This window comes from Girardinichthys multiradiatus, chromosome 3 (genome assembly GCF_021462225.1).
Source record: "Girardinichthys multiradiatus isolate DD_20200921_A chromosome 3, DD_fGirMul_XY1, whole genome shotgun sequence".
NCBI classification, from domain to species: domain Eukaryota; kingdom Metazoa; phylum Chordata; class Actinopteri; order Cyprinodontiformes; family Goodeidae; genus Girardinichthys; species Girardinichthys multiradiatus.
The window spans coordinates 48,132,434-48,150,549 of record NC_061796.1 but is presented as its reverse complement, the minus strand read 5'-3'; the positions used below and the strand labels follow the sequence as shown (position 1 = coordinate 48,150,549).

General features: G+C 43.0%; 1 protein-coding gene across 3 annotated transcripts in view; it reads left to right on the top strand.

The window, feature by feature from the left end:
* The window catches only part of cpne4a (copine IVa), a 73,581-nt gene that overhangs the window by 9,394 nt on the left and 46,071 nt on the right, over positions 1-18,116 (top strand). For all 3 annotated transcript variants that reach the window (XM_047361635.1, XM_047361636.1, XM_047361634.1), the window contains one exon: positions 72-263. In XM_047361635.1, the coding sequence (XP_047217591.1) occupies positions 93-263 (171 nt within the window). In that variant the 5' untranslated portion in view covers positions 72-92. The remainder of the gene's footprint in view (positions 1-71; positions 264-18,116) is intronic.

Here is an 18,116-nt window from a genome sequence, read left to right as displayed (position 1 = left end):
GGACCTACACAGCAGTAATACTGTATCTCCTGTGAAGTTCTGATCCATCTCCTGACTGCCTCCCCCTGCAGACTTCCTGTCCCGCCTCCACCATGACTGACATCTACGAGTCGGCGGCCAACTCTCTGGGTTTGTTCAGCAGCCCCTGCCTCACCAAAGTGGAGCTGCGACTCACCTGCAAGGGGATCTCAGACCGAGACGCTCTGTCCAAACCCGACCCCTGCATCATCCTCAAGATGCAGTCCCATGGGCAGTGGATGGAGGTGGGTCACCATGGTAACCTTTCAGTGTTTTAGTCAGCTAAGGTCATCTCGTCTATGATTTCTTTTCTCAGTCCAGCGAGGTTGGTGACAGGCTGCAAGTTTTCAGATGTTCTATTCAGAATCCTCCAATTTATTATTTCTTCTTTTTAGTCCAGAGCTCATCATTGTTTATTATATATAAATATATCTCTGATCTCATCACTGTGACCTGCAGAGAGTTTGATGAAACTCAGACTTTTCATCCTGCAGAACTCAGAACAGCAGAAACTCTCTTTTAGTTCAGTTCAGTTCAGTTCAGGTGAGTTTAGCTTAGTTGTGTTTTCTCCCTACGTTTAAGGTCAGGGTTAACGAACTCTAACAGAAGTGATCGTAGACCCTCAGGAACCTTCTACCTGTGGACTCTTGTCCATTCTGCTGATTTTGATCCGGAGATAGTTCAGTGTTCTGCTGCTGGTATTGGTTTCAGCAGGACTCCATCATGCTGTTTGTGCAGTTAAAACATCTTTGTTGATCCAGTCTGTGGTTCATCGCCACTTTCTGTCACATTAATGTTGTTGCTGCTCATTCAGAGGATGTTGGTGGTTTTTCAGTTGCAGAAAACACTTGTCCTGCTGCTGGGTTGTCTGTTCCTGCAAGGGAAGATCAATCAGGTTATACCACCTTCTCCTGATCAGCTTGCTTTGATTATCTGCTGCTGCACTGAGCTCAGAGGCGCCTGAAGCTTCACAGTCTCTGTTTTTGTGTTGGGATGGAATGTTTTTAGATGGGATCAGACTCCTACAGCCTTCCTCCACACCTCTCTGAGATATGGACAGGAAACCATCACCCAGGGACAGGATGCTTTTTTCCTGTGAGCTTGTTTGTATTAATGATTCATGAGATTTGGAGGTTTTTCTGGAAAATAATTTCCAAATGTAGAATCTACTGAACCAAGGAAGGAATACATTTTTCATACCAGAGACTTTTTAAAAATTTCCTCATCACTGTTTTTCCAGTTTATGTTTCTGCAAAGATTAGTTGTTAAAACCTACAATCAGAAACCCTGGGTTCACTGGGAGTATAGGGAATCCCGACCCTCCTGGAGGTATCTCCCAGAATCTCTGTACCTCCAGGAGGGTCAGGATCTTCCGTCGAGCCAGACAGATGCGACCCGCAGAGCTGGACATGTGCAACCCATTTTACTTGGACATTCTCCTATTTTCCTTGTGTAGATTTTCCTTTTTAATGGAAATAATTTTGTTGTGCTGAATATAAATACCGAAAAAGCTCTTCAAATGTCCAAATAATATCCAGCTGCATTGCACTTAGAGGAGAGAATATAAATTGATTAAAATCTCAACTTTAAATACAGATTGCAGATTGAATTTGTTTATTTTAACCTGTTAAATGTTTCAAATGACGGATTTACCCGATCAATGTAAACTTTTTCAAATATTTTGCCACGTAAAACAGCATAAATAAGGTTTCCAGCTACATCGTGTCTGCAACTGTCAACGTTTTAATTAATACGTAATAATTAATGTTGAGAAAGTGAAGTGCCTGGCCTGGAAAGCGTCTGACCCGCTTAACGCACGATTTGTAATCAGCTCGTTTGACCAGTTTTATATATATATGTATGTACTCGCAATTTTATTTGTTATTTATTGTTGAAAATGAAAAACATGTTTCTTGATTACATTTTAAGTTTCTGTTAAGGTACTTGTTCTTTTTAGCAAGTATTGGCAAAACTGCCCTGAAATAAACAGACAGGCTATGTTAATAAGTTTTCGGTATTTTAAAACTGAAATATTTTCGTTTAAAGCAGCCATATTGTATTCATTTATAACTATTTTTATCGAAGGCCTCTTGCAGATTTGCAGATGCAGAAAGCCTATTATGAACACAATTCTGGGTTTTATACTTTACCTTAATGCTTACCACTCAGACACCTTTAGAGTTCAAGGCCATCCTCTGCAGAGTTGTTTTTTATGCCCAATGATGCGATCCATTTGTCGAAACTAGGATCTGAGAATAATGTCAATTGTTGAGCATGTGACTGCTGAGTGTAAAGACAATGGGATTTGCTCATTTTTGGGTGAGATTACCTTTGTTAAAGTCGCCAACGACGATAACTAAGGAGTCCGGGTTGGTCCGCTCCACACTCAGTATCTGGTCGGCGAGCATGCGCTGTGCGACCTGCACGTTAGCTTGCGGTGGGATGTAAACACCGACCAGGATGAACGAAGCGAACTCACGGGGGGAATAGAAAGGCTTACAGTTTATGATGAAGGCTTCCAGGTCTGGAGAACAGTGCTGCTGAATCACTGTCACGTCGTTGCACCAACCACTGTTGAGGTAAAAACAGATTCCTCCACCTTTCGCTTTGCCGGAGAGTTCCGTGTCTCTGTCCGCTCTGTAGAGCTGGAATCCTGCCAGCTGCAGCGCAGAGTCCGGTATTAATCCACACAGCCACGTCTCCGTGAAGCACAAAACTGCCGATGAATAAAAGTCCCTGTTTTTCCCCAACAACAGTTGTAGTTCCTCCATTTTGTTGGGAAGTGAGCGCACGTTAGAGAGAAATATTCCAGGTAACGGTGTTCGTAGTCCACGCTGGCGAAGACGTACCAGCACCCCAGCCCGTTTCCCTCTCTTCCGGTGTTTCACCGCGTGAACAAAGGTGAGCGGAACCTTTGACCAGAATGTCCAAATATTCCAGAGCAGTAGGCAGAAAAGTGGGAAATAACTCCTCTGGTGTAGTAGCCCTGATGTTCATGAGTTCTTCTCTGGTGAGAGAGCTCCGGGTACCATCACAGAAGACCGTTTTAAAGCAAAAAACTAAACAATGCGCACCAACACGCCGAGGCGACCATCTGCGGCGCCATCTTGTCACACACTGTACATTGCATATGTGAAACTGGTTTATTGTGATACAAACAGTCAGAAGTGCTTACAAATAGTTTCTACTTGCAACTTTCACCACATCGTCGCTGACTTTTCATGTTGGAGCTCTGCTTTCTTCGGTTGTTGTATTTCTGACTTGGAACTTGGAAAATCTGACCTCTAAAGACAAATAGAACACAGCATCTGATCTGCAGCTCAGAAAACCAGTTGATTTGCTAATTGTTGCTTTGTTAACTACCATTAGTAATTCAAGATATGGATTTCTCCACATTTTATGCATTTTAGCTCTTACAGAGAGTTTGTTTACTTAGCTGACAGCGATCTTCTTCCTCTCTGTGGTCGGCCATATGGAGGCGAGTTGTTGGAAGAAAGATGAAGGAGGAAAGTGAATTCTTGTCTGGTTTGTGTTTCTGTGGATGATCTGAGGAGTCCAAACACACAAAACACACTTTTTCTTCCTGCTCTCGGTGGAGGAGGATGCTTTTTCTCTGTCTCCCACACCCCTCCCATATCTGACCTGCTTCAGCTCTGTGTCTTGTCTTTTTTTTGGAGCCTCTTTTTGCACATCTTCCAAATTCTTCCAAAATATGGATTTGGTCAGCTGATCTCTCAATGCAATTGATCAAATTTTCTCGACGAGAAGACAGGGTGGAGGAGAGTCCTCTTGGCCAGACGGGACGTTTTTCTCTGGATACACGATGGACTCCTGGCAGAAGTGGAGGATTGTGTGTTTGTCGATAATGTCAGTCGAGGATGTGGAAGATATGTATATAATTGGATGTTTGATATCAGGATTTCTGCTTTTTGGAGTCAGCGGTTACCTGGCATATCGAGAAATTCGGAGAATGTCAGCAACTGTTCTGGCCATTGTGAGGCTGCCTGGCATGTATGATGGGATCTTCAGAGCGATCAACACTCAGACTGAGATGTTACGTGAGCTGAATCGCAGACTGGATGTGATCCTTACACAGGATCACAGGCAGGTTGCGGTTCCTGGACTCAGGGGTGAAATGGGATAAATCTTGGAGAAAGTTGTTCGCTCGGATCTGGCGGAAAGGACCAGGAATTTGGCTGTTTGGATTCGCCTTTGAGAAGAACCAGCGAGACTCTCAAGGCTGACGGAAAATTAAGAGTCAGCCTAACCCAAATAATTATTGTTTTTCTGAATCTGGCTCCCCTGCACGGCCTTGATGGCTGGTTATCTTCAACTTCTCCTGGAAGTTATGTAAACATGACGCTCTGCTCCCTCTCTTCCCTGAGGACATATGTGGACCTGCTCAGAACTTTGTGGCCGGTTGATGAACATTCCAACGAACCATCAAGGACAATGGTCTCTGTGACAGTGCTTCATGGACTCACTTGCACACACACACTTACACACACACACATGCTCAAGATAAACATATGCACCCCTCACACCACCTTCACCGTTCCCAGCATGATGTTGTTTTGTCAACTTGTTGCTTCTTTGTTCTGAGGTTTTTTACAATCTCAAACTGTATCCTGCTAAGGATAAAGTTTGAAATATGATTTTTTTCCTCCACTTACCTAATGTGACCTCTTTTCTCAGCGCCTGTGAGTGGGCAGCAAAGCCTTGGTGACCCGTCCCCCCCTTGTCTTGTGTCATGATGTATGTTTGGATGGGTTGTACTGGACTTCTAATTTCCCCTCAGGGATCAATAAAGTATCTTTGAATTGAATTGAATTGAAGCTGCAGCAGCTGTGGAAACTCTCTGAATGTGTCATGTATTTCTTATGGTGGTAGAAGAGTGAGATTCGACACACTTTACTGTATCTGTGCAGCTGATGCATTTATTGACTTATTTATGAGTTAAAGAGCAACTACAGCAGCAGCAGATGTCTTAATGGCTGTAATTTAAGGCTTCAGTCTTACTAAAAGCAATCATCATGGCCCCAAGTGGCTCTGGTGGTTATACTAAGCTGCACTTAAATAAAGTTTTAAACCACATACCCTTTGACACAAACAATAAATCAAAGATTTTCCTGATCTGGATGCAGATTCATCTGGATTTATCTGGGTTATTCATGTGACGATCTACCTTCTCATTTCCAGTCCCGGCCTCTGGTACCAGTTCTGGTTGATGGTTGGTTCAGTGTGTAGCTGGGCTCAGCTTGCAGAAACCCTCCACCTGTAGCTCAGAAGGTCCGTTTGCTGCAGATTTATTAATGGCCTTTCTGTTGTTTTCCACCTGTTAGAAATTGTCCCATTTAGGAAAGAAAAGTTTAAATCTTATCTATTATCATGTTATGTCAAGCAGATGCTAAATTAAACAGAGATTTTAATATAGTATAAATGTTAAGCATCTTACCAACATGAGGCATAACTATCATGAGGTGTTAAAGTCTCAGGTATGCTGATTATTTAACAGATGATGCTGGTGCTAGCAGGGCTTTTATTTAATATATATACATAAATAAACATTTATATAGCCTTTCAAATCTAATAATCATGTTGTTTATTAATACAAAATAAAGACTAATGTTTTAAACAGTGACATGTAAGTGTGCATCAGTCACCAGAAAATGCTGAGTAGTTATGCTCAGGTCATCATAAACTTTAACTCATGTGTTGCAGAAATTAATCAGCACTGCATTATAATCATTGTGTTTAAAACACATCAACTCCAGAAACCTGAAGGCAACTGTTCACGGACTTATCCTGAAGAGACGTGGAAATGTTTTTAACAAAATCAGAACATTTTAAACATTTCCACTCTTTCCATAAAGACCAACCATTGGTGGAGAGTCTGAGTGCCGTATCCAAATTCAGGGACTGCAAGGACTGGTCCAACGTGGGCCGGGTGGCCGCAAAAACCTTGAAGGCCGGAAATGATTGGCTGTGAATTTGGATGGTTTATCCCTTCACCAGGTGTTCCCACCCTTACCTCAGCTTAAGTTCTGTCGCCTAGCAACCATGACAGCGTGAAGCACAGAGCTGGGAAGCTGTAAAGATGGAGTTCGAAGGTTAACCCTGCTGTCTCCTCCTGATGGCATACAAACCTGTTTTCTTTAAAATGTTCTTGTTTTATTATCGTAACTTTATTCTCGCTCTATAATCAGCAAATGTTTAAAATAACTTTTATATTCATAGACATAAAACATATTACTAAATAAAGTATATTGATGACCAACTTAAACACTAATGTAATAACTTTTTGAACCAAGTTTAAATATGTTTTTTATATAGCATAATGACAACCCAAACATCAGATATATTCTGACTGGTGAAACCCAGTGAGTATGAAAACATGACAACAGTGGCCCGGGTTACGGGCGTTCTCCCCCGTTCTACTGACCCTCGACCGCCTGGTCAGCTGACAGCTGGCGAGGCGGGCCGGCTGTTAGCGCAGTGGGAGCGGACATCTCCGAACACGTCAAGCACTTTTGCAATTAGGTGATATCTTGGTGAACCGAACAGATATTTCAGTTTTACACAGCTACATTCTCGCCTGAAAAGATTGTAAAAGTTAATTTTGTTTCACAAAAAACATAATATATCGAACTTTATTCACAGAAAGTTCCTGTTTTCTGTCCCTTTGTTGTCGGGTCGTCTGTTGTATCACTGTTGCAGTGCCTGTTGGCATCCCTGGTTCCTGTGTTTCCTTCCTGTCCTGTAAGTTCATCATTTTTCTAATAAACTTATCCAGCCAACATGCTCCTGCCGATGTCCTGTTGCTGCTTTGCAAGCCTTGACAAACAGCCATGTTACCTTAGGTATGTGTGCATGGCTGTCTTTGTTTCCGTGATGGACGGCATCCTGTACACCGCCTCTTGGCCAATGGTTGAACAGCTGATAGATGGTTGTCACAGGTCTTTGTGATGGTGTCAGTTCAAAACCTATTTCTTATCATTTAAACATTTCAGTCTTAAAACAGGTCAGCAACACTATCAGTTTACAGAGTGATCTACCTTGGACCCTTCTTCTGCTCTAATGGGAGGTGATCAGATGCAAGCAGCTGAAATGGTCTTTCTCTGTGGGGTGCAGATTTGGAGCTCCATCATCTGGGGGGAGCTTGGAGTAGAGCTGCTGCTCCTTCATTTTAGAGCAGTCAGCTCAGGTGGTTAAGTGTGCCTCATGAACTCCTCCATTTGGAAGTTTTCCAAGAAGGTCCCTCTGTAAGTGGACTGGAGGGGAGAACCAGACCTCTATGGAGGGACCTGGATCTTCCCTCTGTTCTGGGAACACAGTGAGAGGAAGAGATGGATGGATGGATAGATATATTTATTGTTGTTCACCGAGGGACTTTGGCTGCCTAGCAACGGAGCAGATTGACTTCTGATAGGAAGAAAGCTGGCATCTTTCAAATAACCTCCAGAACTCAAATAATAATGAAAATAAACTAGATATAAACAGGAGATTTTACTTTTGATTATTAAGTCCAATCCCAAATGATTTCTTCCATTCTTTTGGGCCCTCAGAGAGAGCCAAGCGGGCCTTGATGGTTCGCCTCTGGGTTTGTTGCACTCTTTAACTGCCAGGATCCCTTTTCTACCAGCTTTGACGTTTCTGCAGTTGGGAAATAGTCAGTCAGTCACCGCTTCTTACATAGTGGGTTGCGGGGAAGCTGGTGCCTATCTCCAGCAGTCTATGGGCGGGAGGTGCTGAGAATATCACACTTCAGCCTTGTCCTCGGACGATTCAGTCCAAGAGGGAAGGAGGGGCGGTTTTCCATGTCTGCTCCTGTGTGACAGTTATCTGGTCCGGTTCACAGGTGGACCCATTTTCACCGGCCCTGTGGTGGTAATTACAGCTGAAATACCCTGGTTTCCTCAGAACTGTTCCACCCCCACCAGTAATTTACAGTCAGGATGAACTTCTTGAATCAAGCCGGAGGGAGTGAGCGCCGTCACATATTCAGCAGATCCATTTCAGGACCAATATGGTGGCAGAAGAAATTAAAATCCTCGTTAGAATGAGACTCTGTCTGTACTGTCACATCCACCTGACAGTAGCTGATTATAGATTAAATGTTGATATTTAGAGGAAAAAATAAAACCTTCACTTTTGGTGGAGTAAGATTTAAGGATAAACATCTTCATCAGTTTCCCTGCAGTTTGGAACCAATGCTTTGATGTTGTCAGTTTGGCTTTCTCTTCCTGGGCTGGTAGTTCTTATTTCATTTAAATGTGTGGATTATTATCAATCAAAAAGAGCACAAAGAGAAACTAAACACTGAATCCCTTCTCCAACACCTGAATGAATCATCAGCGGTCAGTCTTTCAGATCTGCAGAGGCCTGCTAACGAGACATTAATCTGATTCAGGTGTGTTGGAGGAGGGATGCATCTAGAAGCTCTGGTGGACTGGAGCTGGACATCTCTGAACTAATTTCACTTTCATGATTTATTACTAAAAAGTAAATGCATGAATAAAACCTGCTATTTCTTGTTGTAGAGCTGAGATCAGAAAAATGCTGAGAATAACAGTGAATATGAAGACATACTTGTATGTTTGTGTTGTTCAGACCGTTTAAACCGACACATAGTTTCTTCTGAAGTGCCATAGGAACACGGAGTTGTTTAGAGTGACCACCAACAAGATACCTGCTGGATATCATGTGAGGCGCAGTTAGATTAGGAAGATGTTGTTCAGCATGAATCATAATTTACCATCTTTTATGACAGAACACCAAGTAGCAATAAATCAGTGAGTAGGAGGCTACGTTCACTCTGCAGGCAAATGTGACCCATTTTCAGTCCAATTCTGACCTTTACCCCTCCAAAAAAATCAAAATCATGCCACTTCCATATGTGGCTCTAAATCGGACACGTATCCAATGGTTTATAAAGCGTCCGTAGTCAGAACGGTCATCTCGCATTTTTTCCGACTTCTGCCTCATCATCCTGGTTCTGACTAGCATCCACTCATGGTGCGTTCACACCAAACGCGGTTTCTGCGAACGGAGCGGCCAATTTACACGGAGGACGGGCGCGGAACGTGCGCCAAGCGAAGCGAGAACGGAGCGAGAGCGAATGACGAGTTGAAAAATCTAAACTTTTTCCTAAATTCGCGTCGCGTCAACCAATCAGGGACTGGATGTGGCTGTGACGTAGGGTGAAAGACCGCAGCGGAGAAGAAACATTAAAAATCGGCTGTTTTTTTATTGAGCTGAGATTTATTTAATCACCGAAGACAGATGGACAGGCATTCAGCAGCGGGGATATAGTGCCGGTAGTTGGTGTCCCGGAGGCCGATTTGTTTCCCAACGCGGGACAGCAGATCTTCGAACTGGGTCCTGGATAGACGGAAGTACCTCTGAAATCGACCGTCATCCAGATGCAGCTCCTGGAATAGGTGGTGGTAATCTCCGAACTGTTCCCGTCCCTGAAGAATCTGGTGAACCCAGGGACGTTGACGACGATTTTTGGCTCTCCACAGGTACAACACCGTGATTATCCGTGAAATCCATGTCCAGCATGTTCAGTTGAAACCAGCAAGCAGCAGATGGAAGCTCCTCCTACTTGATGACGCGGCGAAGCGTTGCCGCTTGTTGCCAAATGGCAACGCGGAGTTCACGCGGAATGTGAAGCGGACAAAAGCACACAAATGAGGCGAAATATTCGCAGAATCCGTGTTCGATGTGAATGCACCATCAGATGTCTCCACAGCGGCATCACTGCTCCACTAGAGGCCGCCGTTAATAGCTGAGCTCTCTGTTTTCTGACTTTTCTTCGTCTTGTTCTGATGTGGTCAGAATGTTATCGGCTCCCATTAATCAACAACTTAATAACACAGAGACACGATAATCCATCATTACTTCTGTTAACAGAGCGCTGCTGTGTAACGTCTACATTCTCCTTCTGCGCATGCAGGTCGCTTTGAGGTCAGCAACCGTTCAAACTGAAGTCTAATGGCGGCTGCTTTTAATTATGAGTTTGAATGACTACGGAAAAAAACTTGGATTTCAGAAAAACACCGGAATTGAACATCAAGATCTGCAGTGTGAACGTACCCAGAGATGAGGCTCCGCTGACAAAATGTCTCCAGGATATCATCTACAGCCTCAGGAAGTCACATTGAAACAGAAGATCGTTCCTAATGGCCAACTGCAACAGATAGACGTTGCCTTGACCTTTACTTAAACCGTTCTTCGCTGTGCAGAACTGGAGGTCTGCTCTGCAGATCTACTTTAATCTAAGATCTAAGTTTTCATTCTTGACCATGCCACTATTATTTCTCTATTATTTTGCTAATGTTGGATAAAACGTGTGGGTTTAGATATCCAGTAGATGTGTTAAACCTCAATTTAGACATGTTTGTTAACCTTTATTTAGCCTAATTTTAGACTAGAGGCCTTTGTACAATTTAATTGTTTAAAATAAAGAAGAGACACAAAAATACAGTTAATATTGGGACTCACATTCTGCAAATCACTATAATTGGCTTCGGCATTGACACTATATGCTAAATTAGCTTCGGCTTGGTGAGGCCCAGAGCCGGCCCAAGGCATAAGCTAAACTAAGCTGGTGCGTAGGGCCCCCAAGCCCTCAGGGACCTCCCATAAATGGTTGAATTTAACATAGACCATTGATCTAAAATGTTTAAATTAGTTTATCGATCATGAGAATAATATGAGATTTGATTTGATGGTGTCAGCAGTGATACATTAAAAGATTTAAAACTGATTTAAATGAACTGGCAAGTTTACTTTGTAAAAGAGCAAAGAATAATCTTCATGGTTTGAATGTTGTGTTACCATGGTTACACTCTGATGCTACTAGTTCAGTCTTTTCTTTGAGTTTGAGCAAAGTTGTTCACAAAGACATCTCATCAAATAATAACCAACTAACATCTGGGAGCCATTTTTCACCCCATATCCTGCCCATATGGGCCCCATGTGTAAATGATGGCTGGGACAAAAAACAGAATCCTCTCAGTTTTAGAATCATAAGTGGCAATGTCTTTAGAACAAATGTTCTAAGTAGGACTGGCTGACCAACAGCAGACAGAAAACAGTACCTTTTATTCATAGGTTCTGGTGTTACTGGTACCTGGTGGTTCAGGTAATATTAAGCCTTATTAAACTGATCTACTGCTGAGCGTGTCATTAACAAGTCTAGAGGATGAGGTTTGCCTCCCTTTGATGCTAATTACAGAGCCAGGCCTCTATTGAACAATAATGCTTTGTTATGGTTTGCCAGATATAGGACCCCAGAATGCAGACGAGCAGGCAGCATGACGGTAAGTGAAAAAGATTTAATGACAAAAAACAAAAACTCACTCACAGCAGGAGGCAGGAACAAAACAATGGACGGGCAGGCGAGACAGGCATGGCATGATCCGAAAATAAGACATGAGCATCAAAACTTGACATGAGCATCAAAACCTGACATGAGCATGAAAGTGAAAAATGTTTCCGCGAAGACTAAACAGAACAGGTGTGTATAAATGGAGCATGGTACAGGTGGAACAACAAAATTGATTAACATGGTGCAGGTGAACCGAATAAACTTAATTAACAGAACAAACCGTGACTGGAGCAAAACAGAGACTCTTGAACACAAACTAGAAAAACATGAAGCAAAAGCATAACCAGATCCGAAAACCAAACTTGACAAAATATGAACAAGACGACAAAACAAAAGCATGAGTCAAAACCTCAACTGTGAAAAACATAAGAAACCTGAAACCAAACACCAAACAATCCTACATCATGACATGCTTTATTTTTCTTCATCAGATGATTTTGTCAGAACTCTGTCACAGCCTCATGTTCCTGTAATGATTCTGTCCTGGTTTTGAGGTTTTTCTTCTTCTGCTTCAGCAGCACATTAGCTCTTGCTCGGTCCTGTTCTAGTTTAATGTTCGAGGTAATCTAACCTCGGATCGGTGCGGCTGCCACAGTAATGGGGGCGCTGTGCCGGTTCGTTGTGGTGAAGAGAGAGCTGAGCCGAAAAGCAAAGCTCTCGATTTACCGGTTGTTCCTACCCTCACCTATGGCCATGAACTTTGGGTCATGATCGAAAGAACGAGATTCCAGACACAAGCGGCTGAAATGAGCTTCCTCCGTAGGGTGGCCGGGCACTCCCTTAGAGATAGGGTGAGGAGCTCGGCCATCTGGGAGGGGCTCGGAGTAGAGCCGCTGCTCCTCCACATCGAGAGGAGCCAGTTGAGGTGGCTCGGGCATCTATACCGGATGCCTCCTGGACGCCTTCCTCGGGAGGTGTTCCAGGCACGTCCCACCGGGAGGAGGCCCAGGGGACGGCCCAGGACACGCTGGAGGGACTATGTCTCTCGGCTGGCCTGGGAACGCCTTGGGCTCCCCCTGGAGGAGCCGGAGGAGGTGTCTGGAGAGAGGGACGTCTGGGCGTCTCTGCTGAGTCTGCTGACCCCGCGACCCGGTCCCGGATAAAGCGGAAGACGACGAGTACGAGTACGAGTACGAGTACGAGTAATCTAACCTCTAGATGAAACCGGCAGACAGGACGTTCCTCTGTGTCAGCGGCATTTTTAATGGGGCCCAAACGGGGACAGGGACCTTCTACTGAGGCACTTCGCTTTTCCGGATCTGAGCGCTGCCAGTAAGTGATTAAAGTGTGATGGTGGTTTATTGTGGATGATGTTTGCTCTCTGTCAGCCTCAGTAAATGTTTTATTGGCTCACGGATCAGCTTCAGTGATGCTGCCTTTCTTTCTTCTGATGTTCCACTTTATTTTCTCCTCTTTACGTTTAGCTTCATCTCAGATGGCTCTAACTTTAAAGAAAGCAGAGTGAGATGTTTCTGGAGCTTCTTCTGCTGGAACAAAGACCTTTATGTAGAAGAAGAAGCTGAAATAATCTTTGATATGAGTAGGTGGCAGAGTAGCAGGAATTTGGGTAAATTTCTAATACACTTTTGTTTTGTGGAGAAGTTTCTGGAGGAGAGAGATGAAGTCTAACTACTACACAGTGCCCTCCCCTGGTCTAAATAACCTTAAAATAAATGCCTGATTTATTTCAGCCACATTGTCCCACCGAAACGTTTAGGGATGTCCGATCTTTTGTTTGAGCAAACTTGTTCAGAGGAAAGAAATGTTAATTATTATTTTAATTATCAAATGTATCTTAATTTTTCTATTTCACTTTTTTTTTAATGATCAGAGTTTAAAAGAACCTTTATTCAGTAGTGCTCTTTACCAGAACCATAAATGTGATGTGAAACCCACACCATTGCTCTTAGACACTCCTGAAAATGGGAAAGACAGGGACTTTAACTAGACCAGTGAGCTTTGGTCAGATCAGACTCCGCTCGAACGTTTCAGGAACAAACCCCTTAGATGGGCCTGCTGTGAAATGGTTTTTAAATCATGGTTTAATTTAATAAGGAACAAATGTTTCAAGACCAACCTGGCTCTGTGTAGAAAAGTATTTACCCCCTAATCCTAAAGACTGCCATCAGTGGTTCATGATAACTGGTACTGAGTCTGTAGCATCACTGTGGAGGAACTTTGACCTGCTCTGCTTTGTTCAATTGTATTAATTCAGACCCAATGGAAGGTTTCTCAGCATGTCCTGCAGGTCCTGATGAAGCAAAGCAGCCCCAGACCATCATACTACCACCACCATGTCTGACTGTTGGCATGAGGTTCTGTTTCTGAAATGCTATTTTTTCCAGATGTAAATTGGACGTCATCCTTTCAGAAAGGTCCACTTGTCTCATCAGTCCACATTTTTCCTAAAGGCCTCGGAGATTATTAAGATGTTTTTGGTAAATGTGAGAAGGACCTTTGTATTCTTTTGGGTCAGCAGTGGTTCTGGCCTTGGGACTTTCCCATGGAAGCCGTTTTTGTCCAGCCTCTCTTTCTTATTGTGGAATCATGACCTCTGACCTTAACCAAGGAAGTGAGGCCTGCAGAGCTTTAAATGTTGTTCTTGGTTCTTCTGGGACCTCATGGATGAGCTGGAGTCGTTGAGGAGCTCTTGAAAACATTTCCAGAAAGATGTCAGTGACATCATAGTAATTTTGGAGCTTCAGAGATTATTAGGAACAGACCAGAACAGCAGGATTGAAAAGCTCTACAACAGATCCATCAGAAGCTCCTCTAAGCACTCAGCAGTCAGGGCAGCATTTATTGGATGAACGAGTCGAAATCATTCAGAATAAAACTGTTGTAGAAAATCTGGGACAGAGCTGAAGGTCATCTAAAAAAACCTTTAAATCTTTACCACAAAATTGTTGGTTTCATCCTTCACTGCCCCTTTCCCCTCATTAACCCTATACTCTCCTTCAACCTAAGAGGATTCAAATAGGTCAGAATACAGAACCAGGCATTAAAAGCTCTTCTGACAGGCTGATGGTGTGTAGGTAGATTCCTAACAATCTTTATTTACAGCATGTTTAGTGCTTTTGTATTGATTATTAGCCCTACTTTGATAAATACTTAGTTTACTGGTTGTTGGTAAATCAGTCAATCAGTAGATGGTTGCTGATCCATAGCAGGCTTGGTTAGTGGTTTATATTGAACTTGATTTTTTTTTTCCTTCAGTAACCATTAGTTTAACTCTTACTTTTTGTCTTTACTAAATATTGATACTGTTATGGTTTGCAAGATATAGGACCCCAGAATGCAGACGAGCAGGCAGCGTGATGGTAAGTGAAAAAAAAGGTTTAATAACAAAAACTCACACTCAGCAGGAGGCAGGGACAAAACAAACGGCCAGGCAAGACAGGCATGGCATGATCAAAAAAACAAGACTTGGTTTGAGAAATATTTCCGCGACAACTAACTGAACAGGTGTGTATATATGGAGTGAAAACCAGGTGGAGCAAGGAGACAGATTAACGTTTGAGCAGGTGAACCGAATAAACTTAATTGACAGACAGAACAAAACGTGGCTGGAGCAAAACAGAGACACTTGAACACAAACTAGAAAAACATGAAGCAAAAGCATCCAGATCTGAAAACCAAACTTGACAAAACATGAACAAGACGACAAAACAAAAGCACGACCAGGAAAATAACAGAAACATGATTAAAAATCTAACAAGAATAATAGACAAAAGAACGAGTCAAAACCTTAACTGTGAAAAACATAAGAAAAAACCAGAAACCAAAAACAAACAACCCCAAATAATAACAGATACTGGGAAAATATCGAATAAAGTGATGAATTCATCCTTTAAATGGGTAGTTTTAGTTTTAGTTCTAGAATTGCGCTGCTCAAGGTGGCAGCAGGTTGGAGTATCTCTGTTACTTTTCATTCTGATTGATTCTTTTTTGGGAACTCAAATTCCTCTTGTGGTGGATAGTTGATTTTTTTTGGACAACTGTTCTCTCCGGTGTCAGATGTTGTGTAGCTTGGAAGATTTTTCCTAATACTTTTGTACATTTGTTATGTTGCATTGCCATGGCAACGGGGTTGTTTCTTACAACCGGGAGCAGCTGATTAATATCTCAAAAGCTCAAATAATACTTCAACTGCAACCCCAAATCCCTGATGAGTTGAAAAGGAGACGCCGTGGATGCAGAGCAGGAGCTAAGAGAAGAGAGAGAAGGAATTTCAAACCATCTCTTCCGTCGATTATGATGGGCAATGTGAGATCGTTGGGAAACAAGTTGGATGAACTCCAAGCCCTACAAAGGACCCAGCCAGAGTACCGGGCATGCAGTATCATGTGTTTTACTGAGACATGGCTGCAGGATCATATCCCCGACTCCAGCGTCTCTCTGCCGGGCTTTTTAACCATATGAGCAGACAGAGATTTAAAGAGGAGCGGCAAATGTAAAGGAGGTGGACTGGCAGTACTTGTGAACAACAGATGGTGTAATCCAGGACATGTTACTGTGAAGTGTCATCTCTGCAGTGGAGATCTTGAACTGTTAGCAGTAAGTGTTCGTCCATATTATTTACCCAGAGAGTTCACCAGTGTTATTTTGGCAACAGTTTACGTTCCAACTTCCGCTGTTGCCAACACTGCATGTGATGCCATCAGCTCAGTTGTTGCTAAGCTACAGACACAACACCCCAATGCGTTTGTGGTTATATCTGGTGATTTTAACCATGCTTCACTCTCTACTACACTTCCAACGTTTCAACAGTTTGTCAGCTGCTCTACCAGAGAAAACCAAACGTTGGATTTTTCTCTGCTCGAAATATAAGCCCCTTGTTCAGAGACAACCTGTAATAAAGAGGACTGTGAGAAAATAGTCACAGGAAGCTGAAGAAGCTCTGCAAGGTTGCTTTGAGGCTACAGACTGGGACGCACTGTGCCAGCCACATGGAGAGGACATAAATGCCATGACTGAGTGTGTAACCGACTATATAAACTTCTGTGAGGATAACATCATCCCCACCAGAACCGTGAGATGCTTCCCCAATAACAATTCCTGGATCACCAGTGACCTGAAGGACCTGCTTAACAAGAAAAAAGATCCTTCAAAGAGGGAGACAGAGAATTATTGAGGATTATACAGAAGCAACTTAAAGTCAAGATAAGAGACAGCAAGGAGGTGTACAAGAAGAAGCTAGAGAGCAAGCTCCAGCAAAACACTATCAGAGATGTGTGGACAGGGATGAAGAAGATCAAAGGCTTCAAGCAGAAGGATGATCAGACCGATGGAGGTCTGGACAGAACCAAATGAACTGAACACATTCTTCAATAGGTTCAGTTCAGAAAGAAGCTCAGCATCCTCCTCTCCTGCTCACAGCCAAACAGACATCCCATCCTCCTTTGACCCACAGCTGTCCAGTAACACCTCACATTTTTATCTTCCACCTCAGCCCTAGAACCTTCTGCTTCTACATGTTTGCCTTCAACCATATCAGAAGATGCTGATGCTTCCTTTGCTTCCCCCTTCCACCTGTGTGTCTCTAGAAGTCAGGTGAAGAGACAACTGGAAAGACTGAACCAGAATAAGTCTGCAGGTCCAGATCATGTCAGCCCTAGAGTCCTGAAGGCCTGTGAAGAGCAGCTCTGTGGGATTCTGCAGCACCTCTTCAACCTTAGCCTGACCCAGAAGAAGGTTCCGGTGTTGTGGAAGACCTCCTGTCTTGTTCCGGTACCAAAGAAAACTCGCCCATCAGTCCTCAATGACTATAGACCTGTTGCCCTGACATCTCATATCATGAAGGTCCTAGAGAGACTCCTGTTGGCCCACCTGAGTAAGCAAACAATAAACTATCAGGACCTCCTTCAGTTTGCTTATCGCTGTGGAGTTGGAGTTGAAGATGCCATCCTACAACTGCTTCAACAAACCCACTGTCATCTGGACAAAGCCAGCAGGACTGTGAGGATCATGTTCTTTGATTTCTCCAGAACATTTAATACAATCCAACCTGATTTGCTTTGTCAGAAACTCCAGAAGACTCAGGTGGAGACCTCAACAATCTCCTGGATCAAAGACTACCTGACAAACAGACCACAGTTTGTGAGACTGAAGGGTTGTGAGTCTAACCAGGTAGTCAGCAGCACAGGAGCACCACAGGGGACTGTACTCTCACCATTCCTTTTCACTCTGTAGACCTCAGACTTCCAGTACAAGACAGACTCCTGTCATCTGCAGAAATACTCTAATGATTCTGGAGTTGTTGGTGGATCAGAGATGGACAAGAAGCTGAGTACAGGAAGGTGGTGGACCGCTTTGTGGCATGGTGTGGAAATAATCATCTCATTTTGAACGTGACTAAAACAAAGGAGATGATTGTAGATTTTAAGAGAAACAGGAATAAGTCAAAAACTATTTCTATCATGAGAGAAGAAGTGGAGGTGGTGGAGGAGTATAAATACCTCGGTGTTCATCTGGAGAACAGACTAGAGTGGAGATGCAACTGTGAAGCCATCTACAAGAAGGGACAGAGCAGACTGTACTTCTTGTAAAGTATTTTTGAATTTGAATTGAATTTTATTATGCCACTACTTTATGTATCTATTCATATGGTTTAATGTAGCTAATTAATGCTAAATCACATAATTAAAGAGAAGATTTATTGTCCAATAAATGTTCATAAAATGGAAATTGCATCGAGCAAGAA